This window comes from Megalobrama amblycephala, linkage group LG21 (genome assembly GCF_018812025.1).
Source record: "Megalobrama amblycephala isolate DHTTF-2021 linkage group LG21, ASM1881202v1, whole genome shotgun sequence".
Taxonomy (NCBI): Eukaryota; Metazoa; Chordata; class Actinopteri; order Cypriniformes; family Xenocyprididae; genus Megalobrama; species Megalobrama amblycephala.
The window spans coordinates 8898661-8918716 of NC_063064.1; the positions used below are offsets into that span (position 1 = coordinate 8898661).

The following is a 20056-nucleotide window of genomic DNA, read 5'->3' on the forward strand; positions in this document are numbered from 1 at the left end:
ACTAATGACAGAATTTTCATTTTGGGGTGAACTAACCCTTTAAAGCAACATGTAGATACTAACAAATACTGCAACTATAACAATAAATTAATTAAAGGGATATTTCACCCCAAAATGAAAATTCTGTCATTACTCACTCACCCTCATGTCATTCTAAACCTGTAAGAACTTTTGTTTATCTTTTTGATGAAATCTGAGAGATGTCTATCCCTCCATTGACTGCCTTTGCAACTACCACTTTGGCGCTTCAAAAAGTTCATAAAGAAATCAGAAAACTAATCCATATGAATCGAGTTGTTTAGTCCAAATTTTCTGAAGAGACTTGAACTAACGCTTTAAAACTGTTGACCCAAAAACATTTCTTTTAATATTCACCAACGAAAGGACATACTATTAGAAGACGTACATTGTTTTATTGAGCATCTTCTGCTGTGGTCAAAACAGAGGAAAGGTGATATGTAAATCAAATCAAAGACAAGAAAAAATATACAAAAGCAGCGTTGTCTTTAGAGAACATTTTTGGGTTTGTAATATATTACCATCAATTTCCAAATCATCTTTGGTGTAGTTTGGGAAAAAAAAACCCAAACAAACAATCAAACAATCAACAGCAACAACAAAATATAATAAAATATTTACAAAGTATGTACTAAATTCTTCACTAAGTTAGATTCAAACAGCTCATTAAAGTGCATCAGATTTCAGTAGTTTGAGTAAATTAAGCATAAGAGTGCATAGATATAATCTCTGACTGTCATTTTATCATTAGCATCTTGTGCTGCACTAAGTGCACTGTGTTTATTGCTTTACAATAAGCTGTTTTACAGAACTCTGATATTACTGTATTGAAAGCAAAACCAATCCATAAATGTCAGGAGAAGTACATGATACATCATCACAGGAAAATAAAACATTGTGAAAAAACACCATTATTGCAAGTTTGAAAGGAATGTTCTATTAAGTGATGACTAATAAATCTATTAACATTTCAAAGAGTGGCATTAAGAAATCAAATAAGAAAAAAAGAAAGAAAAACAATAACTATGAATGAAAGTTTTGGGATCCTTGTCGCTCTGTTAAAATCACATCTTCAAAAAGAAAAGAGGAAAAGCTCCCAAAATGTACAATCTTAAAATCTTCCCAGCTCTAAGCGCAAGTTAATATTCAGTGCTGCTCAAGAGGAGTGAAAAACCCTGATTTAATAACATCATTTCAAGAAAAGCCAAAATAACACAATCAACTTTTTATAGTACAGTAAGTACCAGCAGTCCTCCCATTAAAATACACACAAGCATTTCAGACATTTTAATTTAAACATTAAAACCTCCAAACATCCGCACTATTATTTTCATTTACACAAACTGTCCCATTGAAGCCATGCTGTGTGAATAATTGGTCAATAATAATAAATAACCTTAGTTTGAACCACAGGAAGCTGGTGTTTCTGTTGATGGCGCAGAGGAGCGTTTGTAGTAAAAGGCACATCATAGCTACCATTTAATTTGACATTATTCAGTTGAGGCGTCATTCTGCATCATTGATCATACTCGTACTGTCCGCGTCATCAAAGTTGCGTTGGTAACGTACAGTCGAATGGAAGCGATGCTTGTTTTTCTGGTAAAAGATGAAGGAGACTGCAGCGATGATGCAGAGGAAGACAATGATGAAGAAGATCAAAGCCACGGGACTACCTGGATCTGCACATGCAATATATAACATTTTATTCCATAATGTTCCATTGTTTTAAATTTTCAATGACACTGAAAACCAAAATAACACATTTTAGTAAAAAAAAATTAGATAAACTGGGAATAACTAACTGCATAAGTGTGCACACCCCTAAACTAATACTTAGTTGAAGCACATTTTGAAGCATCCAGTACTTACTATACTATATACATACTATATATATATATATATATATATATATATATATATATATATATATATATATATATATATATATATATATATATAAGCAATAAGGTATGAGAGGCTGCACTGTATTGTGAATAAGTCACAGCTGAAGGGCACAATGCAAAGCGTCAATGCAACTTTCATGAAGTAAACTTTTACTAAAGCCTTCCTTCTGCCAGAAAAAATAGTCCCTTGACCGTGAACAGCAACAGAAGTTACATTATTACGCCATTAGATGGCGGCAAAGACTGTTATTATGAGTGTGTCAGTGAAGACATTTATATTGAAAAGACTGAATTGTTGTGAACACGGAACAAGACACAACTGACAAAAACTTTGACTAGCGCTGTCAGTCACGGGAAAACCCCTTAACTGTTAAAAGGACAAGATAATACATCAGGACATTTAAACAGATTTTTTATTATAAACATAGGACTGACCTGAAGGAAAATGATAAATCTGAATGCAGGTAATAAAATCGCTCACTCGAATCTTTTTCTCACAATACTCTTCTACATAATACAGTAAGCTTCAATGAAACAATATCAACTGAGAACAAACAGTTTACGTTGCTAAGAGTGATTGCTAAGGGTGTTGTGTAGTGATACACAGAACCGTTGGGTGAAGCGGTCATAGCAGTGTTTAATCATGAATAAAACAGCTATTGACCAATCAAAATCAAGGACAGGAACTAACTGTTTTATACATACATACATATATATATATATATATATATATATACACACACACACACACACGGGGCTTGACATTGACACCCGCCAACCCTCCAAATGTAGGTGGATTTCAGCAATCACTCCTACTAGCTACTTTGGCGGGTTCAATTTTATATATAAATATATATTTTTCTCAATTGTCTATTAAAAAGCCATCTGAAAGTGCAATGTAATGTTATCAAAAATATCGATACATAACGATACTGAAACAACTGAAATGCTTCAAATACTAATTTTCCGCAGAATAGATACATGTTACTAGCCACGCTTTTTCACTCTCTGCAACAGTGAGTTGACACACAAACCTGCCCTCCCTCACTCACTTGATGAATATTGTTGGTGTTGCAGGGCTTGATTTTCGAAGTGGGATTGCACATATTGAGCATAATTTTACTAATTTCTGTAGATTTTGTGCTCACACCTAAAGCGTGCACGCATAAAGCCACCTCTCAGTACTAAATCGAGTTCTTTTTCACTACTTATTGCGCTTAAACAGTCAAATACACACAAAATGTCAAAATGCCGTTCTTGGCGAGTATTCATGTAAATACGTTTAAAGGACCGTCAACAGTTGAGAAAGAAAACACATGTTTAACAGTATAATGGATCTGTGCGTCAGGTCTTAAAGTGACAGCAGCCTAATATACCTGCTGCCAAATTATGAGATAATATTAAAAATATCTCTATGGCAATATATATATATATATATATATATATATATATATATATATATATATATATATATATATATATATATATATATATATACACATACATTTTTTATTTTTTATTTGATCAACTTTATTGTATATTATACTTACAGTACATTGTATATATTATATTAATGAATTATTTTAATAATTATATAATTAATATACATTATATTTATTTATATATAATTTTAACTTTATTGTATATTATTATTCTATATTTGTTATCGATTATATGTATATTATGAGCCATTTTCAAGATGAGAAATTGAGGACTCACGGGCAGGTGCTTTGCAGACGATTCGGCTGCGGCTGTCAGAGCAGCTGGCTTGGGTCCAGCTGCCGTTGCTGGAGACCATGACTGCGCAGATCTGCGATGCCTGCTGTGATAATTTCGGCCCTGATTTTGCATCCCAGCTAGAGAAGTCCAGTTCACTGCCATCCTGCCAACCTGTGGGCTTACCTTAGAGGAATCAAAGATTTACAGAACTGAAATAAGTCTACAAAGCTTATTTCTTCTCATTTGTAAACATTTCTATTTTTTACACTGTGTAATTTAATGATTCATGCTGCAATATAGAACTCTTCAAGTCTTAAAAGTCCAGTTTTTAATCAAGTTTTTAATGTTGTTTATATGTCCATGTGGCATTTTTAATATGCTTTAAAACAAACCATGTGCAAGTTCATAAGTCAACACCATTGCAGAGTATTTTGTCTTTAAAAAGTCTCAAAAACGCATTTTGAAATCGCCTGAGCTTCTTACGTCACAAACTACCTTGTAACCAATCATGTCAACATGCCGGCGGTCATCATTAACTATGACCGTTCTGAAGCAGGGCAGTCTCAAGAAAAGCCAGGTTATCCCGATTAAATTTTCTGCTGATATGAAAAATCAGATAGATTTAGTGATATAGTGGGTGTATGATGTACATTACGATGTTACGAATAACTATGTGCCTTTCTCCACTGATGTCCTGAGCTGTTCAGTGCATTTCTAAGGATATAGATTTTTAGAAGCCAGCTGTCTGTCTCTGAGATGGCGAACGAGAGCATGGTTTGTGTAACATTAGCAACACATTATTATCTGTTTGATAACATAGTCAAGCATATCAGGCTAATCATAATAATTACCGTTATGTCTCCGACGTTGTAAAAAGAGATACCATTGTGCAGCGTTTACCTCAGTAAGTTGACCGAGTGGATCTCTGAGCAGGTGCGAGTGAGTGGAGGCGGGGCTTATTAGCATATTCATACAACCCCATATAATAAATAAGGCAAGGGTGTACAGTAGAGTTACATTCAAGCCATTTAAGGCATGAAAAAAAATCAATTTTGGTGATCAAAGATGAGTTTTAAGGGATAAAATTATTGATGTTTGTTTGTTTAAAGGTGCCGTAGAACGTCTTTTCAAAAGATGTAATATAAGTCTAAGGTGTCCCCTGAATGTGTCTGTGAAGTTTCAGCTCAAAATACCCCATAGATTTTTTTAAATTAATTTTTTTAACTGCCTATTTTGGTGCATCATTAACTATGCACCGATTCAGGCTGCACGGCCCCTTTAAATCTCTCGCTCCCTGCCCTCCCGAGCTCTCGACTATAAGTGCAGTTATACAGTGCATAAACAAAGTTCACACAGCTAATATAACCCTCAAATGGATCTTTACAAGATGTTCGGCATTCATGCTGCATGCATGCATCGATTCCTGTGAGTAAAGTATTTATTTGGATGTTTACATTTGATTCTGAATGAGTTTGAGGCTATATGCTCTGTGGCTAACGGGCTAATGCTACACTGTTGGAGAGATTTACAAAGAATGAAGTTGTGTTTATGAATTATAAAGACTGCAAGTGTTTAAAACTGAAAATAGCGACAGCTCTCTTGTCTCCGTGAATACAGTAATAAACGATGGTAACTTTAACCACATTTAACAGTACATTAGCAACATGCTAACGAAACATTTAGAAAGACAATTTACAAATATCACTAAAAATATCATGATATCATGGATCATGTCAGTTATTATTGCTCCATCTGCCATTTTTCACTATTGTCCTTGCTTGCTCACCTAGTCTGATGATTCAGCTGTGCACAGATCCAGACGTTAATACTGGCTGCCCTTGTCTAATGCCTTGAACATGAGCTGGCATATGCAAATATTGGGGTCATACATATTAATGATCCCGACTGTTACGTAACAGTCTGTGTTATGTTGAGATTCACCTGTTTTCCGGAGGTCTTTTAAACAAATGAGATTTATATAAGAAGGAGGAAACAACGGTGTTTGAGACTCACTGTATGTCATTTCCATGTACTGAACTCTTGTTATTTAACTATGCCAAGATAAATTCAATTTTTAATTCTAGGGCACCTTTACGTTTTTACGCCAAGTTAGCATCATGGCTATTTACATGGCAAACACAAAGGTGCTTTAAAATACTTTAAATAAATAAGGACATGGTGAGCTTGAAGGCAGATCAATCATTATTACCTTTGTCGTCAATGTTGAGTGCCAGCCACACTCGGCTGGTGATGGAAGGGTTCTTAATCATGTAGTTGGAGACAAAGTCATTCTCTTCTTTACTCTTGATGGTTAACAGCTTGGATGAAGAATCTGCCGGTTATATGGGAGGAATACAAGATGTTAGACACTTTCAGGTTGATTTTAGATGGTTTGTGCAGTTTTTAGTGATTATATTGAGATTTGAATTTGACAAACTGGGCTAAATAACAGTAACCATGTAAAATGCCACTGAAAGCTAGTATCAGTCTCAGACAGCAGGCCCATGGATTACCCAAGTCTGTTTACCCACCATCTGATGCTTATTGGACAGAAAAATGGCAAGTGATGGCTGAAATTGCAACTTTTAAGGGCACACGATTTTGTATACCGCTGGTTGAAACCTTGACACAATTATTTGAGTGTTTATTTCATTTTGGTCTATTATCGTGGTAACAAAAATTTCAGATATGCCCCTAAATAGCATGTAAAACAAAACAAACTGTGGTCATCCGCATGTGTGTTGTCGCTTCCCATCATCCAACAGATGTAAATCTGATGTGACACTAGGTGAAAGCTGCTAAAGACACAGCAGTACAGAATATGTACACTCACCCAGTTTTTGACACACGTTCTTGGCACTCTCCATGGTAAAGACAGAGTAGTTGTACATGTTGAAAGCATAACAATTATCTTTAAACAAGACCCAAGAGGTCTGACCATCACTCTTGGGACAAGCGCTGCTGGACTGAGAAGAGAGATGTGCTCTAGTTCCTGGAAAAAAATAAATAAAAGAGAAACCAGTTTCAAACTGATCTTTTTTTTTCTCCAAACAAAAGTTGCATTTGTGTTGTCTTATTGAGTGCTTGTCTTACCCTCACTGATGTGGTTGTAGCAGATGGCCCCTTCTAGGGCTGCATGGCAGTTAACAGTTGACCAGGTGCCTCTTGGAGTCAACAAACACACACTTTTCCTCAGAACCATGGCCGTCATTCACAAAACCATCTGGATTGAATTTTACCGGGGTCCCATCTGACCACTCATAGGGCCATCCACTTACCTAGAGAATGAGCCAAACAAATTCATAACGATAACAATTAAGAGCAAAAGCTTACAGTTATTAATCGCTGTCAATTGTTACTGTTATCACAAAAATTGCATACATCTTGTTTGGAGAGGCCAATCCACAGTGAAAAGCCGTCCCTTTTGGCGATCAGCGCCATGTTGTCGTTAGTCGTTTTGTCACTAATGCTGGCAAGATGGCCTCCATTGCTGCCACACTCTTGCAGTGCCTGATACCAGTCCATTTTCTTGGCCACTCGACGGTAACTAATGCCCTCCGGAGTATTAACGTCAACCACATCCTTCATGAATTCATCTTTGGGATCTGTAAAATACATTTTCGTAAGCTGACAAATAACATGCAACATCAATAATTTTGGCTAACAGTGGCTACAACTTTGAACTTTCGAATAATCAAAAAAATCTGAAATTTTAAAAAATAACTTCCCAATTATGGTTTTAGGTCTTTAAATAATTCCGCAGTGTGACATACACTTTTTAATAAATATATCTCATATAAGTAAAAATATACTTGTATATAAAGGGTAAAACAAGCTGAAAACTCGTTGGTGTTGCTTTACCTTTTTCAATCTTGCACACCACAATACTTCGCTGTCTGAAGACATTGAAACGTTGTTGGTTTGTTATTATTTCCCACTCTCCAATCACGTTGAGGCCAGCCATGAAGCGCTCTGTGACGTTTGGTCTTTTACCATATTTCCAATTGGAGAACTGCACATTGCTGCCATCTAGCCATTTCAGCTGTTCATCTAAAACAAAGACATCATACAGGGCAAAAATTAACAGCTACATTATTTGATACTTTCTTACTCAATCCATCTTTCCCCATAAAGGCTGGCATGACTTTTTGGACAGATTTTTGCCCCAGTTAACAGTCTGGAGAAGTCAACGCTAGTCAGTAAAAGTCAGAGCCAGTCTGCAGATTTTGGGAAGTAAATTGTGTAGTGTATGATGGGCACAAACTCAGATTTTTTAGAGTCGGACTATGATTCCATCCAGTCAGAGTAGATGAAACAGGTTTGATATTTTGAGCCAAATTTAGAACACATTATTTTCAATTATCATGCATTTCTCAGCAAAAAGAATGTTTCTGGAGGAATTTGGAATGACTTAAAAGTCTGGTAGTGTGTGATGCCCCATTTATACTTCTAACCATTTACAAAGTCTGTAAATATGTCATGTCTAGTTTTTTAAAATCAGTTCAGATTTTACAAGTTGTGTAGTGTATAAACATTATGAATATTTAGTCTGATAATTGGCTATTTAAGATAACACAACTGACAGGATTGCCCTAGTGAAAAATAAATATACTAAAATGTATTTGAAATACATTTATTTCAACTATACTACAAATACAAAAACATTTACATATTATGTACTTAATGAAAATACTTTGCAACTGTACTTTTGGCATACTAAATTGGTATACTTAAAGTGAAGTCTGCTAAATTGAAAGAACTAATTTTATACTTTAACTGTGCGGAAGTAGTGCTGAGGTCCAACTAAAGACATACTAAAGTATATCTGATTGTGCTAAAGTGGAACTATTGCAAGTATACTATAGGTATATCTTGCTTTTAAAGACAGATTTTATTCAAAGATCATACAATCCTTTATCATTAGTAACATTCAAACACATTTTAATGTGAACAGATATGTTAATAGATGTAAACTATACTTAGTATGAAATAAATGTATTTTAAATATATTACTTTTTTACTAGGGTGAACTTTAAGAAGTGATCATCTTACCTGTCTTATTCATTCCCAGCCACACAAACTCCACCAAGCTTTTGAACGGCTGCAACTGCTGCATGATGAAATCATTCTCCGTCTCATCACGAATGGTTAGGATTTCTCCATACCCGGCTAAAACATACAGGCAAGATTACCATAATAAAACATCATGAAATTTAGATATGACAGGTAATGCTACCTAGAAATCATTAAACATTGGTATTTGTGTTTTTTTAGACATTTTACAACAGCTTCGACCACGGCTGATTAGAGTTGCTGTTTCAGAATACCATAAAACTTTGAAAACATAAATATAGGAAATCAAAAGTGAAACTGATAAATCATAAGCCATAAACGATTAACATAAATATTAATAAAAATGCATGAATATGAATATTGACCATTGGATGCATCATTTTAATTAAAGGTGCCCTAGATTCAAAAATTGAATTTACCTTGGCATAGTTAAATAACAAGAGTTCAGTACATGGAAATGACATACAGTGAGTCTCAAACTCCATTGTTTCCTCCTTCTTATATAAATCTCATTTGTTTAAACGACCTCCAAAGAACAGGCGAATCTCAACATAACACCGACTGTTACGTAACAGTCGGGGTGTACGCCCCCAATATTTGCATAATGCCAGCCCATGTTCAAGGGATTACACAAGCCAGTATTAACGTCTGGATCTGTGCACAGATGAAGCATCAGACTAGGTAGGCAAGAACAACAGTGAAAAATGGCAGATGGAGCGATAATAACTGACATGATCCATGATATCATGATATTTTTACTGATATTTGTAAATTGTCTTTCTAAATGTTTCGTTAGCATGTTGCTAATGTACTGTTAAATGTGGTTAAAGTTACTATCGTTTATTACTGTATTCACGGAGACAAGAGCCGTCGCCATTTTCTTTTTTAAACACTTTGTATAATTCATAAACACAACTTCATTCTTTATAAATCTCTCCAACAGTGTAGCATTAGCCGTTAGCCACGGAGGACAGCCTCAAATACACTCAGAATAAAACGTTAACATCCAAATAAATACTTTACTCACATAATCCGAAGCATGCATACAGCATGCATGATGAACATCTTGTAAAGATCCATTTGAGGGTTATATTAGCTGTGTGAACTTTGTAAATGCGCTGTAATATAGTCGACAGCTCGTGTGGCAGGGAGCACGCGATTTAAGGGGGCGGCGCGCTGCCTAAATCAGTGCATTGTTAATGATGCCCCAAAATAGGCTTTTAAAAAAATTAATTTAAAAAAATCTATGGGGTATTTTGAGCTGAAACTTCACAGACACATTCAGGAGACACCTTAGACTTATATTACATCTTGTGAAAAAGCATTCTTGGGCACCTTTAATATTTATGTTTACATACATCATTAACTATACACTGATTTTTTCAGCGCCGCCCCTTTAAATCGCGTGCTCCCTGCCACACGAGCTCTCGACTATATTACAGCGCATTTACAAAGTTCACACAGCTAATATAACCCTCAAATGGATCTTTACAAGATGTTCGTCATGCATGCTATGTGCATGCTTTGAATCATGTGAGTAAAGTATTTATTTTGATGTTTACGTTTGATTCTCTATGAGTTTGAGGCTATGCTCTGTGGCTAACGGCTAATGCTACACTGTTGGAGAGATTTATAAAGAATGAAGTTGTGTTTATGCATTATACAGACTGCAAGTGTTTAATAATGAAAATAGCAACGGCTCTTGTCTCCATGAATTCAGTAAGAAACGATGGTAACTTTAACCTCATTTAACAGTACATTAGCAACATGCTAACGAAACATTTAGATAGACAATTTACAAATATCACTAAAAATAGCATGCTATCATGGATCATGCCAGTTATTATTGCTCCATCTGCCATTTTTCGCTGTTGTTCTTGCTTGCTTACCTTGTCTGTGCACAGATCCAGACCTTAATACAGCCTTTCCATGTCTAATGCTCGAACATGGGCTGGCATATATGCAAATGTTGGGGGCGTACATATTAATGATCCTGACTGTTACGTAACAGTCTGTGTTATGTTGAGATCCGCATGTTTTCCGGAAGTCTTTTAAACAAATGAGATTTACATAAGAAAGAGGAAGCAATGGGGTTTGAAACTCAGTGTATGTCTTTTCCATGTACTGAACTCTTGTTATTCAACTATGCCAAGATAAATTAAATTTTTCATTCGAGGGCACCTTTAATCGTTTATGGCTAATGATTTATCAGTTTCACTTTTGATTTCCTATATTTATGTACTCATATTTTATATATATTACTTCTTATCATATTTTCAAGTATTTACTTGTTATTGTACCTTTATGGTTATTCTTATTTTATCTTTAAGAGTATGTATGCTTGTTATGTTCAGTTGTTCTTCAAAGTGTTCCAGTGTGACAGGTCACACTGACACGTTTGTGGTTAGACATTGGACGCCTGCCAAGTACTGCAGAAGTGGTGTTTTTCAGAATTATTGTCTGCTGACATTTAATAGTGCAAGATTTGCAAAATTCCCTAAGGGTTAAAACAACTATTTTTGACACTGGACCAGTGGACAACGTAATGGGTGAAATTAACCTTTTTCATTTTAACAAAAACATCAGTTTGAGTGGGTTGGGAATCTCCCTGTATGCTTATGGTATAATATGGACTGAGTTGTTGATAATAGAGCTTTTTCTCTCCTTTGCTCTCCTGGGCTTCTGCTTCTTCTCTCTTATCTGCAAATGTCTTAATGTTTTAATTCTTTTTGATCTCCATCTATTAGATAATACTCTGGATTTTACAATACACTAAATTTATCTTTAACTATTGACTACTCCTCTATGATGGTTATTTTACCTTTTGGTTTTATTAAGTATTTTCATTATCGATTAAAGTTTGCGTGTGAGGCTAAATTTAATTGTAACGAATAAATAATTTTTCATCAACGTTATCATCAGCCTGGATCTCATTTTCCCAAGTTTTTGCATCACACAACATAAAAGGAAACATGAACAAGATGTTTTACAGAATAGTTCATCTAATATTTCAAGTCCCTGATATGATTAAGAACCATCCGTACCAAGAGTCTTGCAGATCTGCTGGTCACTGATGTCTTTGTTGCCCCACCTGGAGGACCCCAGCAGTAAAGTGTAGCAGTTTTTCTTAAAGCGGATCCAGTTCTGTCCATTGCTTTTGTGGGGACATGTGACCGAATCCACTTCAGGAGTGACGGTCTTATCTGTTATGGCAAAATGCATTTTTAAAGCAAAACATATGTGTAAATAATGAAAAGCAGTTAGCAATTATGAATTGAATTATCTTTGGAATAAATAATCCTCACTGTGTGGGATGTGGCAGATCACTCCTGAAAGCTCTTCTTCACATTCGGTGGCTTTCCAGAAACCATCAGTGTCCTGATACACACAGGGCCCTTTGGTGGCTTCAGATGACCAGCGGTTAAACTCAGTGTGACTGTTGTCTGTCCAGCGGTAGTGCTCCCCTTCCTTAATTAAAAATATTAATATTAAAATATTAAATTTTTTTTCAATTGCTAACTTACTTTTGTCCATTCTGTAGGTCACATTTTCAAAACTCTAAACACATTTAGCAGAACATCCGTCTGTTGTGACCATACCATTAACACAATTCATGTCGCTCAAAATGCAGTCAATTAACACGTTTCTAAAATGCTTAAATTTTATTTTCATATAAGCTTACCCCATACCAAAATCATGGATCTTTCTCATCTTATTTGCAAATGCTTAAACACAGCAAGTCAGAAAATGAAGACCTAATGTTCCAATCTTTAAATATAGTATAAAACCTACATTTTTCCAACAACAGCAGCACAAGAGTATTGAAAAAATATATAAAACAAATACTGAAACAATTGATAAGCATTTTTAAATAGCAGATCACTGAAATATTGAGAAATAGCAGATTCCAATCTCAGCTGGAAGCATAGTCAGGTGTTGAATTTCTTTCCATTACATGGACACACAATAAATAGGACTCTTTAACCTTATAGGGTCTTTGGGGTCTCCACAGACCCCAGGCAACAAAATGTAATTTTGTAACAAAATAATTGTTTTTTAAAAAACAAATGTAATTTTACTCTGTTAATGTTTTTACTTCATATTTGTGCAGTTTTTGGAGGATTTGTCATATCTTTTAAATTTATATAAATAAATAAATAAATAAATAAATAAATATTTTGTTTATTTTTTTTATATACAAAAACAGCTTATTATGTAAAATTCACTTTATAAAAGACCCACATTTCTAACTTTCATTCATGGGGATAACATGGATATTTTGACATGGTTTAGTGTATGATTTTTGCCCATCTTTTGGAAAATGCAGTTATAAAAGTAAAAAAAAATATATCACTTTTACCAGTAGATGGCTGCAGAGCTCCACTATTTGCTATGTGCTATTTGACTGACGGAAAGACATCTTTTCACAAGTATTTTTCAGTTGGATTTATATCTAAATATTATGAAATCACAGTTATGACAATAAAAGACAATAAAAATTACTTTTTGTCAAAGTTTAGCATTTTTTTTGTACTGAAAAAAATTAAGTTTTTCAAAAATGTTGATTTTGAGGATGAATTTTGTCCATTTTCTAAGTGGAGTCTCATAATAATGTAACAATATTGAAAAACTGATTTTTTTCATTACAAAAATATTAAACTTTGACAAAAAGTAGCCTTTATTGTTATAATTGTGATTTCAGAATATTTAGATATGAATCCAACTGAAGAATACTTGTGAAAAGATGTCTTTCAATCAGTCAAATAGCACATAGCAAAACAGCACATAGCAAATAGTGGAGCTAATTTAAAAATATGATAAATCCTCCAAAAACTGCACAAACATGGAGTAAAAACATTAATAAACAGAATAAAATTACATTTGTTTAAAAAAAAAACAAGTATTTTATTACAAAATTGCATTTTGTTGCCTGGGGTCTATGGAGACCCCGAAGACCCTGAATGTACTTCCCAAACAAAGACCGCACAAGGGTTAAACGGATTTGTTGTTCGGTGTGGATGAAGAACAACACAGAGGAGCAAAAAGAGACTTCTTTCAAAATCATTAAAAAACCTTACCGACTCCCAAACTTTTGAACGGTAGTGTATGTCAGTGATTTAGAAAGCATCAGGTGTGTGATTTTCACTCACATCTTCGCTAAAGAGTCCAATCCAGAGTGGCCGTCCTCTTCGAGAAGCTTGCACTGTGAGCACTGCTTGGACATATGTATTCGGTATGCTGGCTAAGTCCATAGCCTTGCTCCGGCACAACCGAAGAGCCTCTGTCCATGTTAAATTGTCCTGCTGTACCACCTTAAATGTATGATTTTGAACCGTGAAGTCATCCTCAGGCTTAGGTTTCTCTGGTTTATCTGGGGAAATTGTCAGTTGGGTGTTAATCAACAGAATGCTATTTCATATAACATAGAGATCACTGAGATGATCGCTGGTGGTTCATACCTGCATAATGCTGGCAGATGCTGATATTCTGCCGGTCAGAGCAGGAGGTGTAGTCCCAGGTGCCAATCATGTCAGAATGATCATCATTGTACATGTAGGCACAGAGCTCTAGGGAGTCCTGTTCAAACGTCTGCCAAGCAATTCAAGAGGAAAAGGACCGTCAGAATAAGTGTATTGTGATTACTCAATGACCTCAAAATGTTTTTAAGGAAAATTCAAAATTGAATGTTTGCTTATCATATTAAAAGTCAAAGCAACTGAATACATGACATGTCGTATGGGAGATGAATAAAAAAAATGTGTTCCTCCAATTTTCATTTTGCATTAGAGTGAGTTCTTCCATTAAGCAAATAAAGAGATGTTTTGGGGAATGTTCATGATGCTCTTTTCCATACAATGAAAGTGAAGGGTCTGAGGCTATCAAGCTTCAAAACTGACAAAAATGTTCTCGCATGTCCTTTTTTTAAGTTATTGTATGACTTCAGAAGACCATTACGAGTTGGATGGATCAATATCATGGATAATACCCTGGCTTTTATGGTACCATTCAAAAGATTAGGGTCTGTATATATATATATATATTTTTTTAATGTTTTTAAAATAAGTCAAGGCTTCATTTATTTGAACAAAAATACAGTAAAATGATTAATATTATTACCATTTTCTATTGTAATACACATAAAAATGTAATTTATTCCTGGGATGGTAAAGATGAATTTTCAGCATCATTACTCCAGTCTTCAGTGTCACATGATTGTTCCGAAATCATTCTAATAAGCTGATTTGCTGCTCAAGAAATATTTCTATTTCTAATATTTTAAAATTTAAAACAGAAATCTTTTTTTAATCAATATAATGCATCCTTGCTGAATAAAAGTATTCAATTCTGAGGCTTTAATTTTTGGTAAACAATCTCTAAAAAGAAGAAGCTAGGCTTTCATTGGAAATGTGTTATTCTAAACATGTTTCCCATTTTTATAAAATGAGAAACAAAACTATTCTCTGTATAATCCACCACATGCCACAAATGCTGTACATAGACAATGAAAAAAAAAAAACCCTGATTTCCTCCAATTCTTTGAGGTCAACAATATAATTTGCAGAAAAACTTTCAAAGCAGATGGAGACTTGCATTGATGTATATGGGTCGCAACTGGCCATGCAGGAGAGGATTGAAGTTCAGATATGCAACTGGTGAGTTATCCACCCACTGAGTGTCATGAAGCTTGAACTTCAGACCAATCCAGATCTTCGGAGGTTGCTCAGGTAATTTAGGTAACATTGTAGTGATGAAATCTAGATGGAGGGAAAATGCACAGGATGGGAAAGTTGTTTAAGCGTGTTAAATATGTGTTTTATATTTAAATAGGTTTTTGGTAGATTTTAATGCTATATAAAACCAAACCAACCCTGTTCGACTTGGTCCGATACGGTGACCAACGTGCCTTTCAGTGTTTGGCAAAATTCATTGGCTTCTTTGAAGTTTCTGAAATAAGGCTTAGATAAAGGCCAGTAGCACTGCAATACACATATACAATGATGTCATTAAAAACACACGTTCAAATTTCAAGGAATGTGATTGGCTATGTGTGCATGTCAGACCTTGTCTTTGAAGTGCTGGGAAATGCCCTCACATTGGCTGCCTTTTATATGCGGTTCTGGGGTTCCTTTCTCCGCAGAGGTGACATTCATGGTCTCACACACAAATGGCTGTCTTTCATTACAGCTTCTGCTGAAACCTACAGAGAGAACAACAACAACAACAACAAAAAAAGATTAAAGAGGATCATCTGAGTTGCTTCATAAATCATAATGGTTGCTGTCAGTTCAGAGAGCTATTATTCCAAATTATTACATTTTTAGAACACTTTCTTATCTTTTAAAAATAAATTTGTCTTTCTTTTCTTCTATTATTTAAGCAATTAAAATGCTTTATTGGCTTTTCTTGTACAAAATGGACCTTATAATTATGTAATAGTAATAATAACATTTGGGAGGGGTCATTTTTAGGTAGTGTGTCTGGAAGAAAAATTATTATTATTATAAATATTATTTATTTAAATCAGATTTATGCATTTGTCAGATGCTTTAATCCAAAGTGACTAATATTGCATTCAAGGTAGACATTAACATTTTATAATTTCTTGCTTTCCCTGGGAATCGAACCCATGACCTTGGTGTGGCTAGCTCTATGCTCTATTGTTTGAGCTACAGGAAAATAAATTAATATTTAAATATTTATAGTAAAATGGAGTGATGTAAGAATACAAAAAAGTTAAAAACAGCAATGTTTTTTTGTTGTTCAATGTTTGTTTTATAAAATTTATACTGACATTTAGTCAAAATTTTTCATTTCTGCCTCAGGATCAGTGAAAATGTCACCAAGACAATTGAAAAAAAAAATAAAAAATTTTGGCCTGACCAAGCTAGAAGTGATTCATGGGTCTTACGGCATTCAAAGGAATTTCCATTGTGCTACAACTAGGGAAGTCATTCAAATGAGCCATGAAACATCTTCAAATGAAAAACATGTCAAGCTGCTCCAAGATAAATTCTGCAAGATGTTGAAATCATACCGGCTTCAATAGAAATAGGAGTGATAGAAGGGCACCTGCCCAGGAACGCTGAATGATAGTAGTGCATGGGGGTGAACCTGCAAACACACAAACACACATGTTGGGTTTCCGTGTTTTCCTTTTCATATTTTTTTTTTTATACTGTACAAACTGTATTCTATCCCCTAATCCAAACCACATCCGTACATCTACAAATTCCAGTTAAAGGCTCTCTATATAAAGACAACAAATGATAAATAAAATTGGTTTAGATAAGGTATGATAAACCAGAACTTACATGAAGGGAACATGAGGACCAGGGTAACGAAGGTCTGCCCACCACCTCACAACGCCATTTCCTGAATGCTACAGCAGATCATTAAAATTAGTTTTATTACTGGCTGATTTGAACAATCACATACTCATATCTCTACTTGTGTTGTGGATCAAACACTGTACATTTATGAGTATAGGGTTGTTTCTTACTATACTGCCAGCAGAATATTTAAAAAAGAAACAAATAATTGATTTAATTTTTGATACACTAAGTATATAAAAGTGATACTTTTTTTCTATTGCCCAATAGTGATAAATGCACCCATAGCTGAGCGTTGCTATAGATATGACCGCAACTTCCACATGAGTTTAATTTAGTTTTGTAAATTTGTGATTAAAGGGTTAGTTCACCTAAAAATGTAATTTCTGTCATTAATTACTCACCTTCATGTCGTTCCACACCCATAAGACCTTCATTCATCTTCGGAACACAAATTAAGATGTTTTTATGAAATCCGAGAGTTTTTTATGTGAATGTGGTACTTATGTTGCTTTCTATGGGGGATAAAAAAAACCTCTCAGATTTGATCAAAAATATCTTAATTTGTTTTCCGAAGATGAACGAAGGTCTTACGGGTTTGGTTTGGTTTGGAATGACATGAGGGTGAGTAATGAGTACAGATTTTTCAATTGTGGGTAAACTAACCCCTTAACTAAACATTTTAATAATCAATAACATTATTGAAATGACGGCACTGACACTATTGGATGAGAACAAAATTTGAACTGAATTGTGCTGGACGATTACACCACTGTTTTCAGTGGATTTCAATGGCTACCAACAGATTGAAGGTCAAAATTACAGTTTCAGTGCAGCTTCAAGGGCTTTAAACGATACCAGATGAGTAATAAGGGTCTTATCTAGCGAATCGATCGGTCATTTTCGAAAAAAATACAACCGTTTATGCTTTATAAGGAGAAAAATCCTGGAATGTTTTCCTCAAAAACCTTCATTTCTTTTCGACTGACGAAAGAAAGACATGAACATCTTGGATGACATGGGGGTGAGTAAATTTATCAGGAAAAGTGTATTTAAAAGTGGACTAATCCTTTAAGACGCGTTTCTGTCGATCCAATCACAAGTGGAAAACTGTAAATACCGGTGTAAACATGGCTTTTGAGCTTGTCCACTTTCGACCACTTCCAGAGGTAGTCGAAAATGCATTCGAACAGCCACAAAAGACCTACTCTCCACCTACTGACCTAACGCGTAAACATTATGGGAAGCGTGCTAGCCAGACGGGATCTAAATTTTGTCTGCTGAAGACACAAGTTTGGCTTGAAGAGGAAAAAACATACCAAGCACAATTCCTGATTTCTAACACTCACTCACAGTGTTCGTCGTGGTCTTGCGGCTGTCAGAGCAGAAATGAAAGCTGCTGCTCTCCGGGCGTGTTCATATGTAGATTGCGTGAGCTTATTTCACCCCTTAGACCAAAAGATCTGAAAAAGCCCCTACATTTACCCACCCATAGACCCTCCCCTGAAATAAAGCAGGACAGAAGTGGTCAAAAGTGGACAGAAGAGACAGATTAAAACACCATGTGTAAACGCAAATGTATCTCTTATACTTGTGATCCGATCGACTAAAATGCATCTTAATACCAGGTGTAATTAACAGGGCCAAAGTGAATAACAGCACTATTGTTTTCTATAGAGCTGCTTACAGCTAAATTGAACTCATTCCATAATTTAAACAGTTATTGAACAGAACTGAATCAACACTGAACTGACTTGAGCTGAATAATGACACTATTGTCTTTTTAGAGCTGCTTAAAAGCAGAACTGAACTTTGTTTGCATCATAGATCATTATTTTCCTGTTTATCTCTGTAAAGCTGCTTTGAAACAATCTGTATTGACTCTGACTCGACTTGGTAGCCGCAAGACCAGCCGAACACGGTGAGTGCATGTTAGAAAACAGCAATGGTGAGAAAACATTGTGCTTGGTACGTTTTATATTGCTGTTTTTACTGTATTTTCAATCAAATTAAATCGATCAAATCAAATATTGTTTATTTGTGTTACTACTAGGGGTTTCACCAACTAAGTGACTAGTCAGTTAGTTGACTTTAATGCTCTGCCATGACGCTTTAAGCATGACATTGACTAGTCGCTGGTCATGGCCTACAGAGCGGTGTTGCCAAGTCTGCAGTTTTTCCATGGAATTGGGCTACTTTTACGCTGTTGCCGCGGGTTGTTTTTCATGTCTGCGGGTTGAATCGTCCCAAAATAACGTGATATTTAGCCACTGGAATGTGAAATTTACCAGGGGAGCACTGCAAAAAACGTTTTTTTTTTTTTACGATTTTTACCATGGGACCCCCGTGAAATGCGATTGGGCTTGATTTGGGCTAGTTTTGAGGAGCAATTGACCCTTCGCCAGGAGTTTGATTGACAAGCGATCTAACCAATCATAACGCCGAATCCGCCATTTTGTCTGACAAAGCAGTCAGGAGTTAGAAGATTAACCTCAGTGGACTTGAACTTGAAAAATGGTGTGTACTGACTTCTTTCTGCATTTGAAACAACATTCCTTTTCATGCTCATTCATGTTTATTTGATGCTATAAATTAACTAGAAGGAAGAGATGATCGGTTCACGACCCGCTTGAGCTGAGGCGCTACAGCAATCTGTCACGACACATTAAAGAGCCACAAAATGGTTTTTATTGTTCAAATCTCTTAAAAAATTACACAATTTGAAAGCTGGGACTTTGTTTAATATCATAAGTAACCTGCTCTGTCTTGTCTGTCGACGTGTTGTCAGTGTCCTCTTTGCTCGCGCTGTATTTTTCATTGTGTGTGGCGTGACAGCGCCATGGCTTGTCGAACAAAGCAATAGCAACTAAGGGGGGTGGGTCTTTGCGAAGGGTCAATTGGTCAGGTTTTGTTGTGAAAAACTGGCAACCCTGCTATAGAGGGTGCAACAGAAGAAATCTTTGAAGTTCACCTTTACGCTCTATATCCAGTTAATGACAAATAAATGCATAC

At 35.3% G+C, this 20056-nt stretch overlaps 1 protein-coding gene across 1 annotated transcript in view; it reads right to left on the bottom strand.

Annotated features, from left to right (window-relative positions):
• Positions 1-393: 393 nt before the first annotated feature.
• Positions 394-20056, bottom strand: part of ly75 (lymphocyte antigen 75) — a 45394-nt gene continuing 25731 nt past the window's right edge. Inside the window, 18 exon segments of the mRNA XM_048172054.1 lie at positions 394-1697; positions 3642-3824; positions 5851-5973; positions 6475-6633; positions 6735-6807; positions 6809-6919; positions 7023-7246; positions 7503-7691; positions 8694-8810; positions 11759-11917; positions 12020-12182; positions 13865-14085; positions 14174-14303; positions 15306-15469; positions 15583-15691; positions 15776-15912; positions 16750-16826; positions 17027-17094. Coding sequence (XP_048028011.1) covers positions 1525-1697; positions 3642-3824; positions 5851-5973; positions 6475-6633; positions 6735-6807; positions 6809-6919; positions 7023-7246; positions 7503-7691; positions 8694-8810; positions 11759-11917; positions 12020-12182; positions 13865-14085; positions 14174-14303; positions 15306-15469; positions 15583-15691; positions 15776-15912; positions 16750-16826; positions 17027-17094 — 2580 coding nt within the window. The 3' untranslated portion in view covers positions 394-1524.